Source organism: Seriola lalandi, unplaced genomic scaffold, assembly GCF_002814215.2.
Source record: "Seriola lalandi dorsalis isolate HSWRI2012SDOR001 ecotype SW California unplaced genomic scaffold, Sedor1 jcf7180002054735, whole genome shotgun sequence".
NCBI classification, from domain to species: Eukaryota; Metazoa; Chordata; class Actinopteri; order Carangiformes; family Carangidae; genus Seriola; species Seriola lalandi.
The window spans coordinates 1,332,072-1,351,627 of record NW_019525288.1 but is presented as its reverse complement, the minus strand read 5'-3'; the positions used below and the strand labels follow the sequence as shown (position 1 = coordinate 1,351,627).

The 19,556-nt window shown below is 38.9% G+C and overlaps 1 protein-coding gene across 2 annotated transcripts in view; it reads right to left on the bottom strand.

Moving 5' to 3' along the window:
• The window catches only part of LOC111668306 (glypican-6-like), a 131,477-nt gene that overhangs the window by 93,499 nt on the left and 18,422 nt on the right, over positions 1–19,556 (bottom strand). For both annotated transcript variants that reach the window (XM_023424331.2, XM_023424332.2), the window contains exon 2: positions 9,160–9,318. In XM_023424331.2, coding sequence (XP_023280099.1) covers positions 9,160–9,318 — 159 coding nt within the window. The remainder of the gene's footprint in view (positions 1–9,159; positions 9,319–19,556) is intronic.

Below are 19,556 nucleotides of genomic sequence, written 5' to 3'. Positions count from 1 at the left end.
AAACAGATCACTACGGTTAATAACATTAAACAAAAGAATATCGCTTTGACAAATCTAAATAAGGCTCAGTCCAAATTCATGTTTTGATTTAAAAAAATCTTTTTGTAGGTTATTTCTTTATTATTGTGGACTACAAAAAGAGACATTTTGTAGCTTTAACTCTCAACTGTACCATTTTACTGTACTCAGCTGGAAACGAGCCATGAGTTTAACATGCAAACACAGATTTTGTTCTCGTCATAGTGTACCAAGAAAAATTACTGTACGTCCCTGGAAAATGACTTAACTACATTACTTTCTAATAGGTTTTTTACCTTTTCTTAACGATAAACACCTTGTTGTACAATAACTACTTTCTAATATTGTCTGATATAAAGTTCTAACCATTAAGCACTTGATTGAGCACATACATAGTGACTAATTTCAACCTCTTTAATATCAGCCTAGTCCATGTTCTTCCATCATCAGTTATAATACACATATCCTGCAACATATCCACACACTTGAGGAAGTAGTAGCCTTGTCCACAATTGAATTGTAAACTCTTCACCTGCTGCAGTTACACAAAACAGAACAAGCCAACCACAATGTGTTCAATTGAGATATACATGTACTGGCAACAAGACTGTGCATCTCTGCATCCATCAAATCACACATACATTATGCCCCACAATGGCACATAATCAAATCACTTTCCTATTGTTTCATAAAAAAACCAAACAAACATGCTCATATAGATGGTCTACTGTAAACAGAGAGATTCTCTGACCAATCTCATAATCTGGTTTTAAAACCCACATATCCATCGCAAGGAACAACTGTACAGAATAAATAGCAAAACTCATAACTAATTTAATAGACTGATGATACACCAGCAGAATAGATAAGTAGACAATGCAGCAAAAACAGTATTTCAAGCTGAGAAAAAATGGGGTTTAATCATCAATGCGAGAACAATCACTGCCTCTTCCTTCTAGCACTCCTGATGTCAAATCTCCCCTGCTGCAATTTGTACGTAAGGCATGACATGCCAATTACTCACTGTCACATCTCAAGTGAATGCTAAACTAAAAATTATGCCAACCTCATGGTCACCACATTCAGTCAATTTTAAATGATGCATGGAAATCAAAAGGAGATGGAACAGTGGGGATCTATGAGGGAAGCATATCAGCACCTTCGCAGGAGGGGGGTAACATTTTTCATCTGTCTCGATCGGCGGCTCGATCTCAGCTGTAGCTTCAGCAAACTCAATATCCTGAGAGTAGGATTTTTTTGTAAGTGAGTTTTCACAGTGTATGTGTTTCAATATCTGACACAAAGTTTAAATTTAATAAATATATTTGAAAAGAAGAATCACATTGCACCTGGCCCATAGATTTCCTCCTCATTTTTGCTACAGCGACTTGTGGATAGGTATGCCTCTTATAGCCTCTCCTTGAAGCTCACCAGTGGGACAGAGTTAACAGTGTCCAGGCCATACAAAGCCATCCATCCTGAAGTACAAAAGTGACACCGGGACTGCAGCCTGTGCCAGATGATGGAGGCTGCCACCAACTCTCAGCTAAAGCACTGCTGGACAGACCCCATTCCCTCAGTCCTTGGAGAATTGCAGTCTTCCTGACATTCACTTAGGATAACCCAGGGACACCAAAACAGAGGTTATTTATTTATGAACACTTCCAGGAACTGCATGTCCGCATGGTTTTAAGTTTCATTAGAAATGGACATGCAACTGTCACAGAGGTTTCAGCTTCATCACTGGACTGCAGGGGCTAAATCAATGCGTGCCCCGTCCTCCCAGTGTCCTGCCCTGTCTGTGATTTACCGTCATCTCCTGTGTAATGAAGGACTTGTACCATCAGATGGTTACCAGGTCCTGTGGCGTCCTTTGTGTCCCGAACATTTGTTTTGTGCTCTGTGTGATGTGTCCTGTGCTAGGAGGTGTACGGTTCAGTGTCACAGTGTCAGTGTTATAGTCTCTTCCATTTTTTCCCCATTAAAAGTTTTTTTCCCCCTCCCACGAATCCGGGGTTAAAGCCCCTTGAAGAATAAATAAAACTGATGTGACTTGATCTGACATGTACTGTATGTTTTCAGGAAAACATTTTAGCGCAGTCTGTGGGGTTAGCTTTTATGTAGAATAATATTTGCAATTCGATGTGACAAAACTTTGCCACTGAACAGTTTAACAGTAACCTGTGGAGTTTTTGATCTCTGTTGAGCTGTATTTCTGAGCGGGCCCCCTCGCAGTTGATGTGATACACATTTCTGCCAAGGTGTCACTCAAAGGTAGGAAAGAAGAATACTGCTCTCTAGTAACACAGATCTAAACAATGCATGATTCAAAAGTTTTCAGAAAATTCTACTTTTCTCGTGCACATCCCCAGATGATAAAGATTTTTCACCGTGGACAGTCAGTGTACTTGCCATGAGAGAGTATTGAGGCTCCCCCAAAAGAGAAACTCCATTCATTTTTAATGAACTTGGTTTTCCCTTTACAGTGGAATCATCATGATCCTCATTAGAAACTTTACATCTCATAGCTCTGTTGCTATATTAACTGGACAAGATTAATAAACACGGTGAACACTAGGACTATTATCTTATACAAAGAGATTCTCTACATTGTTGTTTAATAAGTTCCAGGGCCCACACAGCACCCAAAGAATCATCAACAACCACCTGTAATTCAGCAAGTTTACCTCAGCCAAATCAGTGTCTAGCTGACCATAGCAGCCCAACTTTCAACCAGTGTGTAATGTCTAAATGAGGCCAAAACTCATCAGAATCATGCACTGTGTATCAAGTGTAACCTCCTTATTCAATTTATTCATAGTATAAATTAATAATGCTGGCTATTATATTATGCACAAAGGATAATGGGAATTCTAAGTCAGTCCACAAACTCAAGCACTCCGTCTGCAACAGTGGAGCTTATGCATGGCGTAATTAAATGTGTTAAAGCTATCATTCAAGTTTGCAGAAGCAAAACAGACATAATTTGTTACACTGAGGATATTAAGGACGATCTATACAATTTTAAGCAAACAAATCGTTTACCTCCTGAAAAGGAATATAATGCAAAAGTGGTTATTATGATTCAAGTACATAACTTCAGAGCTGAACTGGGGCGAGTATAGTATAATGAGGACCTTTGAGATCCTGTTTTGATGTAACCATTTGATGTCAGCTATGAATTGTGGGCATTTTTCAAAATTTTACTTGGTAAGTACTTCAGTGAATGTCAAACATGAATAATAAATGTAAAGACTCTGAGTTTATGATGTTTGGAGAACTTAGTAGATTACCAGAGGTTTTATACATCCATATATGAGAACAGAAATGGCTTTGGAGGCACTGACTTTTAATTCAATATTTTTGAAGTCAGAACTATTTACTATGTTGTGTTTATTCCCTGTCACCCAGTTGACTTTGATGAACCTGGGGAAGAAAACTGCCTTGGTGGTAACATCCAGCATTTAATAAATGTAGATTACAAAAGCCACATTTCTTAAAGAAAATACAAAAGGTGACAGCATCGTCGTCTCAATCTTTGAAGCACGGTGAACGATTTTCTTTGGGAGGGGTGCACAAAGAGATGCTATATGAAGAAGAAAAGAAACAATCAATCATTGTGTAGAGTGGCTTTTTGTAACCAAACCTCCACACTTGCAGCAAAAAGGTAAATAAGCAAAACGTATTTCCCTGGTCAGTCTGAGAAAAAAGCAATTAATCAGTTGAATCAATTGAAGTTATCCGTCCTGTTTGACGGCTATGGAAGCTGTAATATTTGTTTGCATGCAGCTGTTTATTAAGTCTGCCATAAAAAAAAATAGTTACGAGTCTGTCCCTGTAAAAAAAAATGAGCCTATAGGCCGTTTGTGCCAGCAGCTCGCCACAACCGATAGTTATGTTTTATTTAGGCAACATCTAGTGGCTTTAGTAATTATAACGAGAGCAGAGGAGGCAGTCAGGTGACGTAGTACGAGCAGCAACAAAGTCTGCGTTAGGAAGAAGTTGGAGTGGGTGGTTGATTCAACAAAACTTCAACAATTATTGTAACAATCACGACGAAGGTCTGGTATGCCTGCCAACGTATCAGAGGGTGGGGAAAAAAAATATGATCGTTCAAGTTGCAGGACTTGTTGCAGTTTACAGTTACATTTTTAAGGCATTTTGAATATAATGGCTTTATTTCATGAATGCACCTGTAATTATGAGTTTTCATCTCTTCCAAATGCCCAATTTAAAGTGTTTCTACACCTAATAATTGGAAGCTTGACTCCATTCTTTGACTATAATGAATAACAATTTACATTAATGCTTATTTGAAGGGCTCAGCTTAAGGTAAATATGGTACTATTGCCTTCGCCCAATGTAATCCAATCAGCAGTGCTCACAAAGCTGAAGCTGCAAGGGTTGGTTAATTGGATATGAAAGATCAAAAGCATTTGATGATTCACCAACTACATAAAACATAAAAAAGGCAGGCTACAATTATTCTGGTGTTTGCTTTATGAGGAGAAAATGTGTCTAAATTGAAGGAAAATTACTGTCCATTAGTCCAGCATGCATTACCGTTGAGATAATAAGTTACAACATGTTGGTTCACAGACCCTCATCGCTCCCTCTGTTGTTTCTAATGGGGTCGATGGTGAAGTGCACTGTTGACTGTGACTCATCACTCTATGATTTTGCATCAAAGCTTTGTTTTTTTCCTCTTTCTGTTTAAAAGAGGCCACGGTATCATGCACAGGACCACTGCTGTGAGGAGTGAAATATTTTAGGTCCCATTTACTGCTTTTTTCATGCATGCTTGGTGCTTGTTCTTCAGATTCTTGACTTAGTGTTCTGTGGTGCACAACAAACTTTGATACACTAAACAATTAATCTAAAAACTATAAAGATGTAATTTAATAATGAGCCCTGGAAAAGCTGTGCTGGTTGTTCTGCTTGTCTCTGTCAGCGAGAGGAAAGATGGACTCTTTTATTTTCCTTTAAAACCTAATAAGATAAAATTTCCCATTTCTGAGGCACTTCACCTTGAAATAAAATGCTACGGATAAAGAATGAATCTGTGAAATGCTATAACTCGGGTAGTGTTTCTGCCCTGTGTGTTTGCCGGCTTACACAGCCCACAAGGAGCTTGTGAATTTGTAGAGACCACAGATTAGAGAGAATGGGGCGCTGTGTTCGAGTCAGCCTTGGTTTAAGTCGGGTGTGAATAAGGGATTGTTGAAGTGAATGAGGGGCGCTGCAGCTCTCAACGTTGAGCGGAGAAGCTCTGCTGGGGCAGGATCAAAGAACTCAGTCAACCAAGGCTGCTGCTCAATCCAGACTTTAGTCAACCAACCACACACACTAATCTCTTGCCGAGGTCTCGTGAGAGGACAGAGAGGCATCAAGCAAACAGAGGCTAATGAGCATCTACCATACAACAAGATCAAATGACAAACAGAAAGGATAATACTGGAGATATAGATGAGGCAAACTCCTCTCCAATTCTATTAACCTCTGAAACTCCCACAGACCTACTGCTAGTATTCAAAAACACTAACTATACTGCTGAATTGCACCAGTATAAATTATAAAATGCTGAACAAGACATTTCTTTAACGGAGGCCATTTGGAATTTAGATGCTTAACATAAAATACTATTAATATTAATAATACAATGGAATCATTTCAGTTCATTTAAAAATTAGTGCCACAATAACCAGATTCACCAGCACGAATCAACTGAATCTGTGTAAATCTTACGCACTGTCTTCAACACGGGTGAAATCTGACACAGATTCTTGCTATGGACCAACAGCAAACTGTCCTGACAGCTCTGACCTTTGTGGGAATGGGGAGCTGGAGAGTCCAAAACAAAAGAAGCTATCAGAGCTTGTAGTATATTAGCTTTGTTCCACCTATCACTTTTGTGGATGCGGCCCTGCTCTGCCAGACAATACACGGCTCCACTAAAAAGTTTGCAAACAGTCATGAGACAGCAGTCGAGAACACAAGTACATTTTTTAGAATTGTGTCTCAATTCGGTGTCAGGTCAGCGACTGACCTAGCAAGCCAGGGATCTTGGAGAGCATCGCCAACATCGTCTGTTGACAAGCGTGTTAGCCGTTAGTTTGCCAACTACAGTACTTTGCTGACTAGCTCCGTGAACGGCCCCTGGTACAGCATCAACAATTTCACAAGCTTTGTTTTTCCACTTGATCTAGTTTGGGCTCTGGAACGTTTTCTTTTCCCATGACCACATCTGACGACGAATGGATATGGCAGCATCACAAATGGATCTGGAACCCTTGCATTTTTAAAAAAACATTTCCAAGAACCATTGGATTCATGGGGGCAAGTGAGTGAGGGGTCTAATACCAGTGTTTGAGATTAAGGACACTGATTTTTTTTTTTTTTTTTTCCTCAGCAAATCATGTCCAAAAAATGTTAATTCAACTAAAATTGTGACATTTTAAATCTATGATACAAAGAAAGCTCTTTGATTTCTGGTCTTGTATGACAGCCTCAGTGGTCACAAACCACTCTGTACAGTGGTTTCAATCTCAAATCACTTGACTGAGCATGAGGCACCTTTTATCATGGTTCATCCGCTGCAATTAATCTTTAACAGATGTGATGCAACTCTCTCTCCCTCTCTATATTTGAGGACACTAATGCTTTCAGAAACTTAAAAAAAAAACTGTTGGGAGTGTAACCATACTGATCCAATGAAAGGCAGAGAGTTGCAGTACTCCAAAGGTGGTTGTGAGTTTCTTTCTCCATACTGTGCATCAATTGGACTCGAATATGACCAGATTCCAAGTCTCTCTGGGAGAATGTAAGGCATACAGAGAGATGGAGGAAAAAGATGATTGGACGTTCAGAATACCCAAACCTTAATTCTCGTGTGCAACAGACATTTATGGATACAGGATTGCTCAATAATGCATCAAAACCCACAGGCCTCCAGGGGAAGTAGTCAGTAATCAAAAAGTAAGTTAAGGTTTTCATAATAGGGCCCTATAAATAACTGGGGACAGAAATGAGGGCATGTAAAATTGATGAGGGATGATTCAAACCCCACGAGGTGGAGGGAACTTAATGCAAGGAGAAGGCATGTGATGTTGAGTGGCTTGGCGATAAAGACATGTGTAGAAGATGGCATTGCACAAGTGATTTGTGTCACCAGTCTTACTATATAACTGTACAGATATATGGACATTGTTCTCGAGGCATCGTCTGTGAAATGGTGCTATTAATGTAGAAATTCACTCCAGCTTTTAAAGTATTTTACTGTGCATTTCAAACAATCTGTCAACGCTCGCGTAACCTATGGCTATCAATAAAAGTTTTATAAAAAAAAAGGACATTGATGTTGTAATTACTGGTTCTTTCTGCTCCCGCGACTTAGACACGTTTCTCAGAAAAGCCTTAAAACTTTGTGTTTCTTGAGCTTCTCGTACATCTGAAGGTCACGTCTTTGTTAATGTTATTTCATGGAATCAATGCCAGGATCTAAGGTTAATGAATTCCATACATTTTCATAAATTCTCCCCTATCTGCGAACAAATATGTGAAATGCACATTTTAACAGAAATCACACAATTTAAAACTAAACAATCAACAAATCCTCTGCTGGTACTGAGTCTGATCCAGTACTAATAATGACCTAAATGCTGGTTAACTTCACACATATATATATATATATATGTGTCAATTTTACAAATCTTATTTTTCATAAACTGCTTCATTTAAATACTGAACATCAATATTAAGTTTATAAGCTCGAAATTAATGATATGACTAGAATGAAAGTAACTTGACAGCGACTGCGACTCATATAATTCATGTGACGTATCACTCAGTTGGAGTTGTGGGAACTACAGAAAGTAGTCCAAATTAATCATTTTTTGTATTATCGAAACAAAACGATATTATCTAAATTCAGCCTTTGAGACTATGTTTAAAATTATCCTGATAAACTAATCCCTTCAAATGAAACGATAACACTTGAATTCTATTCTAGTACAGTTCCAGGGACATGCAGCTATTGTCCTCAGTCCACTGCCAAACCCGACAGATGAATCATTTAGCACTCAGAAGAGAAAAATTTGAAAGAGTGTTCTTGATGATTTTTGGCCAGGTGAAACATCCATCTCGCTCATTCCAGCTATTCCCTGTTTAATGCTGCCACACGGTTTTCAGTTTGTATCACACTTGACATCACGTACGGAGGAAAACGAAAGATGGATTTTAAACATGCGGTTTGCCAAGGACCATAGAAAAGACCCTTATTCAAGATTCATTAGTTCTTCTTTTTGTACTGAAGGACCTGCATTCCCTCTCCCACCTGCTCACAGATATTACTTATGCAGAACCACAGAAGCCCGAGCGAAAAGGCTCAGAGATTTTTCAGTTACTGTACACAGGGTCACAGCTTCAATTCATTGATCTTTTTTTTTTTTTTTTTAAACAACATCTCCCACAGATTTGGTATTTACTGTCAAGTAGAACATTTTGTTGATCGAAACTAGACCCTTTGATGCCATCCATTGAAGCTGATGTGAACCTGACAAAACTACTTGTTTACATATAAAATAGAATTTTAAATCAGGCAGCTGATCTACTACGAGGAGACAGACACAGGTGATACAGTGACAGTATAAGTGGCATGAAGACTTTGCAGCACCTTGATCTCATATTGTGCACCATGTGAGATCTCCTAACAGTGATGCAGTGCACTGACTTCAGTTTTACAGACTGTCAGATTCGCCAATAACATGTTTCACCACAAAGCAACATTAGCGCCGTCTTGCTCTGTCGATCCGTGAGTAAATTCACGGAGGACATGAAGCACAAAGCACCGGCAGACCAAGCATTGTGCTTCAGTCAATCAGAAAAGCACAAAGTGTGTTCAGTGGGGAAGAGCAGAAATAATAGCTGCTCGGACTTTGTGGATGAAGAAGAATATTCAAAACCGATCTGCTCCTATCTTATTCATAAGAGTCGTAGTAATCATTAATCATGCCATCAGTAGTCGGTGTTTACAAGTGCTTATCTAGAGTGCATTCAGTTGGTGGTGGCGTCAGGGATAGCAATTTATATCACACTCCCTGCATGTTAAACAGATAAAAACAAACCCTTCCAACTCCAGCTTACCATCAAACTTTTTATGCCTCGAGACAAACGTCGTCCTCATATTGTGGCTGCTCTCCTCAACCAGGTTCTCGAACTCCAGTTTGCTCTGTTGGCTGAGTTTGTCCTCCATCTCGGACGTGCAGCAGGTGTATCCCTGAGGACAGACACGCAGGTGCTCACCTGAGGGAGACAGAGACACAGAGCGCCGTTTTTACACACATCACTGCCACAGGATTCGGTTTTTCTAAAGGCTGAGCCGAGTCTTTGATCAAAAGACTCCTGTGATTTTGGGACTCCTCATCACTGAAGCTATCAAAGCGGGACAGACCGTAACAAATGGAGAAGGATAATATTTGTCAGTAACCTGCTATCCTGTGAAACAGAGAGCAGCTTTGATATGGCAGCACAAACAGTCAATGCAGGATTTTCTTTATATCACAGGCCAAACCACTGCAATATCGGAAACTGGGCTAATGTTGATCAGTATTACGCACCAAATGGAAGGTAATGCATTCAGAATCAGTTTATAGAAAGTGCTAAGAATATGCCGAGTAGCACAGAGCAGACAAAATTAGCATTAAATTGCATACATTTTTTTTTTTTTTGGTGTTGGTGGTAACTTGGGGTCAGCACAACAAGCTGTAAACCAAAGACTGACACACTATCACCTTATAAACAAATGTGTTAGCAAAGAAATGCTCATTTACTCATGGACCAGACACCATTGAACACATTTTGAGTCCTTGTTTCTCTCCACTTGATGAACAAAAGTCCAGTTTTAGCTTTCCTTTTAGTTCTGATTTGGCCTCCAACAACTCCTGAGGGAATCATTTGGCTCTCGAGCAGCTCATTGACCTCCGCTTGCTAAAACCGTGGTCGCCCGAATCAAATTCAAGTCACTAACGCCTTGCCTACAGAGTGACCTCTGGGTCTACAACCCTCTAACTGAACTCCATCATGCAAGCTTAGGCTCCTTCTCCCTGGGATGTCGTTTGCAATCGTCATCCCTGCACACAAGGCAATCCAGACTGTTTGCGTCTGTCGTTCCCTGATAGTGGAACGAGCTGCAAAATGCTACCAGAGCAAGGGCATCCGTCTTTATCTTTCAAGAATCTCTTTAAGACTCATCTCTTCCAAGAGTACCTCCTCTCCTTACAACCCTAACACCACAACATGCCTAACAAGCACTTACTATGCACTTTCGGTGCACTATTCTCCTTGCATTTTGCCTTATTGAATACATTTAGGTCACTTAATACTTACTTCAAGGTGTCCTACTGCACTACAGCTTTAGTGATGTCCCTCACTTGTAAGTCGCTTTGGATAAAAGCATCAGCCAAATGAGTAAATGTAAATGTAAATGCTCCACAATGTTCGCCACCTCGTCGCTAATTGTGTCCATCTGCAGTTTGGTGCTGAGCGGGTAGTGTGTGGTGTGTTCATCTGAGCTGTTTCGCTTTAAAACAACTGTCTGAAAACTATAGAGACTACACCAAACACAGTGAACGACAGCAGTACAGCTGCGGGCATGAACACAAAAACAATCAGCTCAATGATGCTAAAATTGTAGATAGAACTGAGGGGAACTGCAGAGTTGGGTTTTATTTCTTTTTGGCTTCATCGCTATGAGTGACTCCTTTCACATGACATTGTTAACAAAAAGAATAATGATTATTGCAGCTGGAATATTTGAATTTCAGAAACATTTTTGAGATCACAGCTCATGTGCTCTAGTACTGTAAATTGTTGCTTGTATTTAGTTTTTAAAGATTTAGTTCAGTCAGAATTAAAAAAAAATGTTGTTGTTGCCTTATTGCGGATTGATTTCAAACTACAACTGCCAGCCCAGTATGATTAAACAGCATCTTTCCTGGTTATTAAGAATAATCCATAGACCTCACCTTGCTTACTTCAATAGAATACTATTATAATCTCCACTAACCAGGACTCTTTTGAAAAGGCAAGTTGCTGCTGATTTTTTAAATGCAATATTTTTGCAAAATCAAAACAAAAATCTGCAGTAGGGGCAGAAAGACCTGTGGTGGAGACCTCAAACCCTCACCACATAAAACCAACGTTTTCATGACCAGGTACCAGCAAGGATGAGTGCGGAAATGCTCATTATTCAGAGAAATAGTCCCTTTAAGAAAGTAAAAAACGATCGATAAGAGTTCATCATGATAATGTGATGCTTTACAGAGCCTTGGACCTTGACTCTTTGTACTTGATGTGGTGTTGAAGCCTCTATTCAAAGAGCGTTTAAAGTAAAAAAGAAAAAGGAATGTGAAATGTTTCTGGTGAATAAGTGTTTGGATTTGGAGCCATGATTGATTCAAGGTGAGCGATTCAGGAGAATTGAATCAGTTGGACCTGTATCTGTATCATTGATAAACAGAATTATTGGATTCGCAGAAGAGTATTAAATAATTTCACAAATTTCATTGAGTTAAGAATTATTTAGAAACTGAGAAAAAGAGAAACTGTCCTTGTTTGGCTAAAGCCTTGATTTTAAAGGGAGGGGTTACTTTCTGTAGATTATTCTCTGTATAGAAAGAGTGTAAGTGTGTAACAGGCATGGATTACATAAAGGAAGTAGGAAAAAAAAAGATTCCGAAGTCTGATGAAATGAGAAAGTTAACTCTACCATCACAATGTACTGTGCTATCTGACAGAAACCAGGCTTAGCCCATCAAGCATTTAACACTATCTCTATCCCAGAGCATGGTGATGGCCGCGTCACCAGGCAGGTGTACAGGGACTGAGAGACATGAGATTAGAGGCGACGCTGATTTGAGCCAGATACATACAGAATCCTGAAGTAAAACCCTGTGCAGAGTGCTGATGGTTGAGACAACTACACGTCCAAACAGCTTTAGGACAACACTGAAAAAGTCCATGAGTGACTTTTAAATCAAAGGGAGAATCTGATTTGTGACACGCACGGCGTAACCTCGCAGACAATACAACACGACTCAACCAAGCTTGACTAAATCTGAAAGGATGCATGTGATAAAAGGCTTAAAATCACCAAAGTACACAAAAAGTCTGAAATCACTCCTAAAGCTGCTTTGACTAAATACTGTTGATCGAAAGCTTTGATCCATTCTGAGTGTTGTAAAGGATCTTGTGCTGTAAAAAAAAAAATTAGATCAATTATCGGATCAATGACAATAACATATCAAAATATAAAAATGTTTTAAAGTATTTCTTTTCATGTAGAATTATTTGCTGATTCTAAAATGTTAATGTCAGATGGTATTTAACTAAATGCATCAGAAATTGCAACATCAACTGACTTTTAGAAAAAAATGAAAGTGAGTAAGCTGCATAAATGATTCAGAAGTCAGAAAACCCTGTGGCCTGAATTTGCCCATTTCCAAACTAACGTGACATGTTTTCCCTCTAGTGACAAGATTTAAATTTCTTTCTGTAATTTCTTTCCATTACGGGGCCCATTTTGTTGTTATTTCTGAGAAAAAGCACTTTATTGTAAAGTTGTATCTAAGAGCTCAGCAGCAGGAGCTTATGAGAAGGACTTGAGGGCTTCATCATGGATTACATGTCAGTGAGAAGATGAGTAAACAAAAAAAAAAAAAGAGAAAGAAAAAAGACTGAGACTGTGGCTGTAAAAACATTGAAAGTACACTGCTCGTAATTGTGTACTAACTGTTTGTCTTCCTGGGCAGTAAGATCTGCCAAACCAGCAAAGTTGTGGCCTAAGACGGCAGTAGTTGTGCAAATTCTTTGGGAAATAATTACTAGTCTTTGAATCATTACCGATCTGTACAAATAAAGCAATATCTGAGGAGCCACATTTTTGCATGCATGCTGTATTATATCTCATCTGAGAGGATCACACATCATTATGAGAGGTTTAAAGAACAAAAAGTCTAGCCAGCAGTTGCCTTAAAGATTCGAGTTTTGTGAAGTTTTTTTTTTTCCAGTTCTACCTATTCACATTTGAGAAAAGGGAAAGATGGAATGACTGTCACTGGTTGGGGTTGGCGCAGAATGGCCTCAGATTGTAGGACTTTTTCTGATGGATTCTATACTGCACAATGCAGACACTGGCAGGCACACTGGTGCTCTGCATGCATATACAGTAAGCTATAGAGATGAAGGAGCTGTGCGTGGATAATGAAACAAAGAGGATATGCAGTATGTACGTGCTGGCACTTTCAAATGTGCTTAATCCTTAATCAGTCCTTAGAGAGGTACCAAGCTACAATAATGAGGTGCACCATCAACGGTTCAACACAAGCCCATTGTCTCCAGAGTAATGCACGAGCCTGCTGGCCACAGAGACCAAACTCTCTGAAACAACAAAATAAGCTGAAATGCAGCCGTTGATTTCTATTTGGTGATTCTTTAAGGATCTTTTGTTTCTCTACCAAGCAACGATGCTGACATCTTTTAGCAATGCATCATTCCTCAACTGTCACACATTATTTCTGCTGTGTGGAGATGTAGCCCTGTGTGAAAATCTTTACTCCAAGCTGTGATCAGTTCAACACATGACTGTAGAGAAAACTGCATGCAGCATAGAGGGTTTGAGGTTAGTGTAACATATTGAAACAATTTCATTTATTTATTTTGTCATCATTAAATTTTCTTTACAGAAATCACTGCTGTTTATTTTTCCTGCCAATATTCCTGTCACTTTGTGTTATATCAGTTTTGCTTTCATGTGAGCTCCCATTCACTGACATACAAGCATCATTAAAGTATCCGTCACCTTTTGATTCTGGAGGAAGATGTTAACATTGATTTTTAATGCTAATACTGTAATGCTACTCGCATGCATCAGCTGTTTGGGAAATATCAAAGAAAACACTTCATCTCAGCCTTGTGGACCATGTTTCCCCGGGATCTGAACGTGTAGCATTTGAAACAATACCAAGGTGAGACTGTGGCACAAGGGTAAATGGTTTATTGTCATAATGATGGATAACTTAAGAATAATGACATTTTCTCGCTGCATTAGGGAACCCTGCAACTCTGAAGTAAGTCAATTTCAAGTTGAAGTTTCCATCGATGCAATAAGTCGACTTAACTTGTCAAAGTGGGTGGAATACCACCAAAGGTTGGCACAAAAAAAATATAAAATATATAAAGAGATATTTTTATAAAGAGATATATATATATATATATATATATATATGTAAAAAGGCAAACTGTCCTTAAGAGTGAACAACAACTGAAAAGAAACCCTGGTGCTTTTAGCTTTTACAGCTTATGCACCACTCTATCCATCTATCAGTCCTGTTTTTCTTTTTCTTCTCTCTTTATTAACACATAATTTGACATATCCATCCACTTTCACCATTTTGAAAATTGTGACACTGCTGTTCCATAAACCGACATAAAATAAAAACTCTGTGGGCAGCCGGCAACTCTGGGAGCTGCATGTTTATGATGTTGTGACTTTGTGAGTTTGTCCCAAATTATTCCCTTTTCCTCACTTGTCTATTTTTCGGGCTGCTTTCCATAATATAGATAGATATCAAAATAAACAGCAGGGATATTAATAGCGGCATTGCCAAAATAATACAGGACAAAACTATTTGAGATATTTACACAAAACTTTCCCCCACATTTTCCTGCAGTGTTAACATGTCGTGAGCGCCGTCTCAAAAGAACAAAACAAACATAAATGCCTACCACTAAAGTGAACTTAGGGACTAATTGTCCCCAAATCTAGATGGGATTTTGGCTCACTAGACCATATCTGTCCTTTTCTAGTTGGTTGCTTTATACCCAAGATGGAATTTGAAACCAAGCTGTCAATACACTGCACGCTTGCGAGATCACAGTTGTGCTCAGACTCTGTCAGGCTGACATCAGCTTGTAAGACTCAATACCAACAGTGCCAACAAAAATGGAGACACACGACAGAAAGCCACAGATGTCTGTTTAGGCACAAAGCCTGTTACTATAAAAAAAACACATTTACAGATGAATTAAACAAATCAAACGTGAGCGCAGTCATGATTGGTCAACAGCATAAAAAATTGAGATGTTTTAAACAATAACAATGTTTGAAAATGAAATAAATAGACCCAAGTTCAACAAGATCCAATCCGCACCTTTCTCAAAGAGGTTTGATATATGTGACTTTATATGGCACAGGTCCATTTTATAGCTTCTAGACTGGGCACTTGTTCAAAACAGAAAAAATAAAAAAAATATGTGAAGGATTTACACTAAAACACCTTCCCTCCCATTATGACAACTATAATAAAAGAACATTATGTTTATTTATAATGATTCAATTTGGAATCAGTCAACTCCAAACAACTCATCTGAACAAGCCTGACTGTGTGCTTACATAAACAGGAGGCTCAGTGATGAATTTTTAGAAAGCAGAGCTGTAAGCAAGTGGAGCACTGAGGGAAAAAAAAAACAGGACTGTTTTTGTCGCTCACATTACCGATGGCTGCAGGTGAAGAGGGGCAAGTGGGAAGTTGGGAACAGTCCCAGAGCATGTCCATGGCATCTGTTAAAATGGCTTGCCAAATCAGTGATGCAACCAAATCTTTCACTTCTGACGAAACTTTTGCACATTTATTAAAAAACCCTAAAAGCCGGTCTACACGTTTGGCTTTACCTATTTTAGTTATATGTGTTCTGTCTGTCAGCTTTAACAACAGGTAGGGGACAAAAGGGGGAGTGTAAAATTTTATTCAACTGAGTGCTCAGCACAGAAGCACATACTGTATGCAGGCCTGGGGTGACAACACTGACAGAAGCACTAATATACTTAAAAAGACACACATGTCACATCAGGTTTCTCATCCAGAGAGAAGCCTGCTTCCATTTAGATGTAAAACAACATAGCTGTATCTTAAGCTTTGGGTCTGGCACATCCACCCACATTCATGATTCATTACACTCTTATCCTGATCACAAATTCACAGATCAGCACACGCAAAGACAGACGAGCATACACACATGCATAATACATCATTTACTCATAGGTTTATCTATGACTTATGGGCAAACAGTTATGCAATCGCTGTTAAAGACAAAAAAATAAGGCCTTCACTCATGTTTGACCCAGTCTAGTTCGTTTATGTACCACTGTGTCCTTGCAGCTGCCTCAAGCGCAGATGTCAGAAGAGGCTGGTGCGCATCTTTCAGAACGAGCTGATCAGACATTTAAATGTATGTAATTACAGAACGCAAGATAATTAAGGACAAATGCTAATTTTCTTTGGGGATTTTACACTGAAATGTTCTGGCATAAGCTCAAATGTTCCTAATCAAAAAGAAGCAAGGCATAAGAAATATTGTTGGGCTTACAAATGCAATCACATATTACTTGTTTTGTTCAGTTTCTTTTGGCGCGCAGATGTGTTTGGCTCCTCTGGATCACTATCTTCATGAGCTGCAACACACGACTGAAAAGCGTAGCATCGTGATGAGATGAAATTGCTGAGTACAGTTTCAGCTCACTCTAGGCCCGGGCTCGAAGATGATCAATGGCTGGAGAAAAGCCGGTGAGACAATGCTCGTTTGACACACGCTTATCATCCACACAGACGCCGCCCCTTTCAGAGAATTCAAAGCTTGCCAGCCCATTATAAATATTCCTTTAAGATTATTATGCGTGTTTGGTATGTTTAACCAACCACACATTCTGGTCTTCTAAATAACAAAGTCAGGCATATATAGGTCATTTGGAGGAAGTGGATGAACCGGGAGGTATGATCACACAGGGATTAAAGAAGAACTAACATCATATGGTATGCTTCATTCCATAGATGCCTCGTATTTGGCCTCACTTCCCTTTGGCTTCATATACCCCTTGATGTTAAAGAAGCATGCACGCATGTTTGAAGTTTCATATATAGGCATACGCTGCAATCATGTCTACCAGGCAGGCATAAAGGATGGCGCATTTCTTATCCTTCCTTTCTAATAGTGGTTCATTAAAACTGGCAGAGGAGGCTACAGTTTGTTAGGCAGCTGCCTGATGTTAAAGCTCAACAATTGAAGCAGATGCCTTGGTGATACGCTACAGAGTTACAGTTTAGACTCCGCCCAGACGCACAGAAGTTGAGGACTGCTACTGAGGTTTTCTGCCTGCATTCTCTCCCTGCTGCATAGCCTACGCTTTTTCTCCCCTGATTCTTAATGAGCACGACAAGATAACCATTTTTCACAGCAATAGATTATTCCTCACAATACACTACCAACTACTGTTTTCTTCATTGGAGAGAACAAAGTCTAGACAGACACAAAAACAGCTCCTTTAACAATGCCATTGTTGTTGGGTTTTTCTGGCACACGGAGGCTATTGTCACAAAATCATTTAGTCTTTTTTTTCTCTTGCAAATATCACTGTAAATAATGTGGTACCAAAGTAATTTTAGCATGTTAAGACAAAAAAGTTCTTTGCTCTGTATACTTTTCCAAAGTCGACAATGGCTTTAACCCAAACCTTAAAGGAGCTATTTGTAAGCTTTGCTAATGCTACATCACCAGCATCAGCATTAACATCTCTTTTCAATGGTTGCATTTACAATGAAAGAGGTTATAATTTTTAATTTTTGAAACTGAAGTTCTGCCTATCACACCTCTGTGAAATTTTATGGTCTGCTGAGTTAGAGAACTAGATAAATTAACTCAGCATTTATGATTCAATAAGACTGAGCATATTTTTTTTCTTTTCAAAGCGTTACAGAGGAGAATGCCAGGAGAAATACTGAGTCCATAAAGGAAAATTTAAATTTCAGAAAAGTACTGAAGCAAACTTCTCTAAAATGTTTTACTTTACAGAGAAAAAAATGTTCTGTCTAAGAGAAATCACATGCATTATTATGTGTTGTGTAGTAGCTGGGGTTTGGATGACTGAATGGCATGCTGGTATGTTAACCAAACTTGAGCCAAAATGCTGAAATGGTCTGCGATTTCTATTATAGAGAGAAAGGAAGCAGAGGCAACAAATGAGAAGAACAACAGAGAGACATTGAAAAGAAATATTATTTTTCATGAACTCACAATGGCTCAATTCAGAGTATATACACTTTGAAATCTTTCAGTGAAGTAGATAGTGAACAGTTGGACACATGATTATGCAACACTAACTTCTGTTTACTCAACAATTGTTCTGCTCCGTCATCCGCTACATGGCTGCCAGCAGGTGGGTCTGTATATTCTGTTGTTGTGCTACAAGGTATGGGACCTCAACAGTTAAAAAGCACTGAATCGAACTCCGATTGGTCCCAGTCGCTTTGCCGACTCATGATAAGGCTTCAAAGGAAAAAGCTGAGGATAAGCCTTGAAAGCTGAGGTTTAGGAGGTCCTGAGGCTTCCACTTCAACATGGTGGGTCAGGTTAAGTGAAGATTTAATGCAGTAATCAAAATAAAGGGTGTAAACCCATCTCCCTCACCACAACTCTTCATTGTCAGAGTTTAAGCTTTTCTTTGAAAGTTGAAAAGTGTTCTATTGGATAATTTCATACCGGTCTATTTAAAAAACACATATTATTACATTTACATATTAATATTACATATACATATTAAAATACATATAAAACAAGATAAATAAATGTTTAATCAATGTGTATTACAACCTACATTGACCTATATAATGTATTTATGGTTTCATTCAGCAAAATACACTATATCAGGTCATGAATGAAATAGCACAAGAGCCCATGGTGGTGAGACAGGAGTGGACTACACTTCAGAAGAGTATTAGATTTTAAAAAAAAAAAACACGTAAAGTGCACAGGATGATTGTCTGATTTTACAAAGAAACAAATAATCTATAGTCACATCTGGGTTGTAGGTGGAGGCAGACAAGCTGCCTTTATTGTGGTGGTACTTGATAATGAATTTCACTTTTTATAGCAGCTTTAGCAGGAATTCTGTCTAAGACCTCCTCTAAAAAGGATATATGTTGAAAAAGTACAACACAACTGAAACATAAAGTAAACTGAGACTCTGGAGCAAAGCGGAAAGTAAAAGCAACAAGCCTCATCTCTGTGAAAGCCATTTTTCTTTCACAAACCTCCATTAAATCCTCATGTTTTGATCTCATTCTGAGTGGCATGCTGACAAAGCACCAACCAAGAACCGATATAAACCGAGTGATCTGCCTACACAGAGATGATGGTGAGCTGACACCACACATATCTCTTGCTAGGTCGCTACCAAGTTTCCTGGCTGGAATTACACTTATACAGTATCATGTGTTTCTGGTCAGATTACACTGCATGAAATGACGGAGTTTGATTATTTTAATCGCAATTTAGGAAATAATCCCTGCTGGTCAGACTGGGGGGTACATTAATGTCATCTTTTCAAGGAGCTTCTGTCCCAAAACATCTCGGCTTCCACTGTCTGTATAAATCTGTTCAGCTGCATTGTGCCACTGCACTGCCAGCCGCTGGATTCGTCTATAGATACA